The sequence below is a fragment of the Ursus americanus genome, chromosome 4 (genome assembly GCF_024610735.1).
Source record: "Ursus americanus isolate L20-20 chromosome 4, mUrsAme1.1.p, whole genome shotgun sequence".
Lineage (NCBI taxonomy): Eukaryota > Metazoa > Chordata > Mammalia > Carnivora > Ursidae > Ursus > Ursus americanus.
The window spans coordinates 5,508,262-5,511,140 of record NC_142130.1 but is presented as its reverse complement, the minus strand read 5'-3'; the positions used below and the strand labels follow the sequence as shown (position 1 = coordinate 5,511,140).

Here is a 2,879-nt window from a genome sequence, read left to right as displayed (position 1 = left end):
ATTGCACCCCAATGTCCATATGGTAGAATGCCAGTTAGTATACCCTCTGTTGGCATCCTTCCTTTTTCTGTCCCCTGTCTCCATTTCTGAACAAATGTGTTCCTGGTGTCCCATCCAAATAAACTCCTGGCCCACTGAATTTGTCTCTGGGTCTTCTTTTAAATAATAAGTAAAGCTGTTGGAGACACACACACACACACACACACACACACACACACACACACACACACACTCAGCAATTTAATGTGAAGATTCTTGATGTTCATTCACCAGAACTAATTTACAAGTTATTTTTAGACATTATGAATAGCAGAAACAGTGTTATTACATTTTTATTTGAGAAATAAACAAAAATTCAAAATTAAAATGTTCTTTGTTAGATTATGCTGTTCTCTGTTAGAATACCAGTTCTTAGTGTGATGAATTTACATTCCCGTGATTGGTAATGGTTGTACACTCCACAGGTGAAGTAGTAGCAGGCTTAGGATGGCAGATGATGCGTTTGTTCGGGATATGTTAAATTTGAGGTACCTAAGTAGGGATAGGTCAGTGTGTAATGGGATATTTAGTTTTAAAACTCACCCAAAAAAGTGGTCAACACAGTCTGGAATAAGATATCTTTTTGCGCAGTCTTTTTATAGCTACCTTTATGTCTTTGTTCCGTAATGTATAGATGGCAGGATTCAAGACAGGGGTGATAGCAAAGTCCACGATGAACAGATTTTTATCAATTGAAGGTGGGGGAGAAGGCCAGACATACAAAAACATGCATGGAGTGAAAAACAACAAAACCACAGTGATGTGAGCTGACAAAGTAACAAATGCCTTGGACAATTCTCCTGAAGAACGTTTCCGGACTGTGATCAAAATGAACGAATAGGAAAGGATTAGCAGGAAGAAGGTGCCCATGCTCATGAAGCCGCTGTTGGCAGCAACAATAAACTCAAACTTGGCTGCATCTGTGCACGCAAGCTTTATGATCTTAGGAAAGTCACAGTAAAAGGTGTCCACTTTATTTGGCCCACAAAAAGGCAACTTTATAACAAATAAAAACTGAGACATAGCATGGATCACCCCAGTTACCCATCCGGTGATTACAAATGAAATATATATTTTAGGATTCATGATTTTCAAGTAGTGAAGAGGCTTATGGATGGCTGTACACCTGTCAAATGCCATGGGTATGAGTAACACCATCTCCACTCCTCCCATGATGAGAATAAAACATATCTGTGTCATACAACCTTGGAAAGAAATTACTTTGTATTCATGTAAGAGGTCTTTGATTATCTTGGGAACTGTGGTAGAGGAAAGACCCACATCAATGAGGGACAGGTTGGCCAGCAGGAAATACATGGGAGAATGTAGGTGAGAATCAAAAATTACCAAAAACAAAATAAAAAGGTTTCCCAAGATGACCCCTAAATAGAGCAAAGAACATATCAAGATGAGAAAAAGTTTTTTCTCCCAAGAGAAAGAAAGGGCCAGTAACACAATCTCCATGATCACAGAGTCATTTAATCCACCCATTGACTGGGAGAGGAGAGTTGATTTTGTGTGACCTGACGATAAAAATTAAAAAGATTAAGTATCACTGGCAGAAACATAGATCCCCTAGTTGCCTTGCTAATTAAGTTAGATATAATTGACTGAGAGAAAAAAAAATGAAGAATTTGGAGGAAATAAGTTTAGCAGCAAATTTACTATATAAAGGGGGATATATGAGGGAAAAATATGTGACTATAAATTTTGCAGATAGAGCCAAAAGGGGTTACTTTAATTTTCACCCCATACTTAAGTCTTTCTTAAAAAATTTTCTCAAACATTTCTAGATCATTATTCTGACCATTTCCCTAAGTTTTTTTTTTTAAACCACATATATATATAATTCTCTCTTCTCTTACCTGAACCTTTCTTAGTCCCTTAAATTTTCCGTTCTTACAAAACAGATGAACATAAGGGAAGGGAAGGAAAAATAAAATAAGATGAAAATAGAGGGAGGCAAATCATGAGACTCAACTATAGGAAAGAAACTGAGGATTGCTGGAGGGGAGGAGTGTGGGGGTGGTAATTGGGTGATGGGCATTAAGAAGGGCACTTGAAGTAGTGAGCAGTGGGTGATGTATGCAACTAAATGATGAATCACTAAATTCTGCCTCTGAAATGAATATTATAGTATGTTAATTAAATTTAAATAGAAATTTTTAAAAATTTGTTTTCCTTCTTCACTGGGCTTATAGAGATCACCATGACAAAATTACTTGAATATATCCCATCACTCACTACATTGGACTTTTTAGTTTAAATGAAACTCAGGTGCACAGGCTTAATAATTTTAATACTTAGTTTATGATGTGATTATCACCATTGGTCCAAGACCACTTTTAGTAAGCAGGTTACTTAATGACAAGCCAAATATAAAATAAAATATTGCATATCTGAGAGTAAATAGGAGTAAATATAATTATAAATAATAATTAATCCTAATGATCACAGATAACAGATTTGAGTGTCTCCTATATTTAGGGAATTGTGTTAAGTATATCATTTCTTTCAAACCTGCTAATGACTCTATAAGATGGGTTCAGTTTTATTATCCCCACTTCACAAATGAAACAGTGCCTGAGAAAGAGGAGGTGGCAAGGGTAGGAGTATATCAAGAGTTTTAGGACTGGAGAGTGCATTCTTCTAGCTAATGCTCTGTGCTCTTCAAGGCCAGCACTTCCAAATACATTCTAGCCCTCTCCAAGGATCCAGATGCATTAACCTTTTTCCTTCATCTGAACTTTTTACTTCCCTTGATGTGTTGCACATAGTATCTCTCCTTCAAAAATCAAATCTGTCAAGGATGGGAGGGGGGTATCCTTCTTATTTTCCCT

The 2,879-nt window shown here is 36.6% G+C and overlaps 1 protein-coding gene across 1 annotated transcript; it reads right to left on the bottom strand.

Annotated features, from left to right (window-relative positions):
- Nucleotides 1–594: 594 nt before the first annotated feature.
- Nucleotides 595–1,530, bottom strand: LOC123786333 (olfactory receptor 4F21-like). The gene has a single exon (XM_045788567.1). The coding sequence runs from the start codon at nt 1,528–1,530 to the stop codon at nt 595–597; it is 936 nt and encodes a 311-aa protein (XP_045644523.1).
- Between the last annotated feature and the right edge of the window lie 1,349 nt (nt 1,531–2,879).

Excerpts from the sequence above, each read along its gene's own strand:
- LOC123786333 (XM_045788567.1), bottom strand. The coding sequence starts at position 1,530 with ATGGGTGGATTAAATGACTCTGTGATCATGGAGATTGTGTTACTGGCC.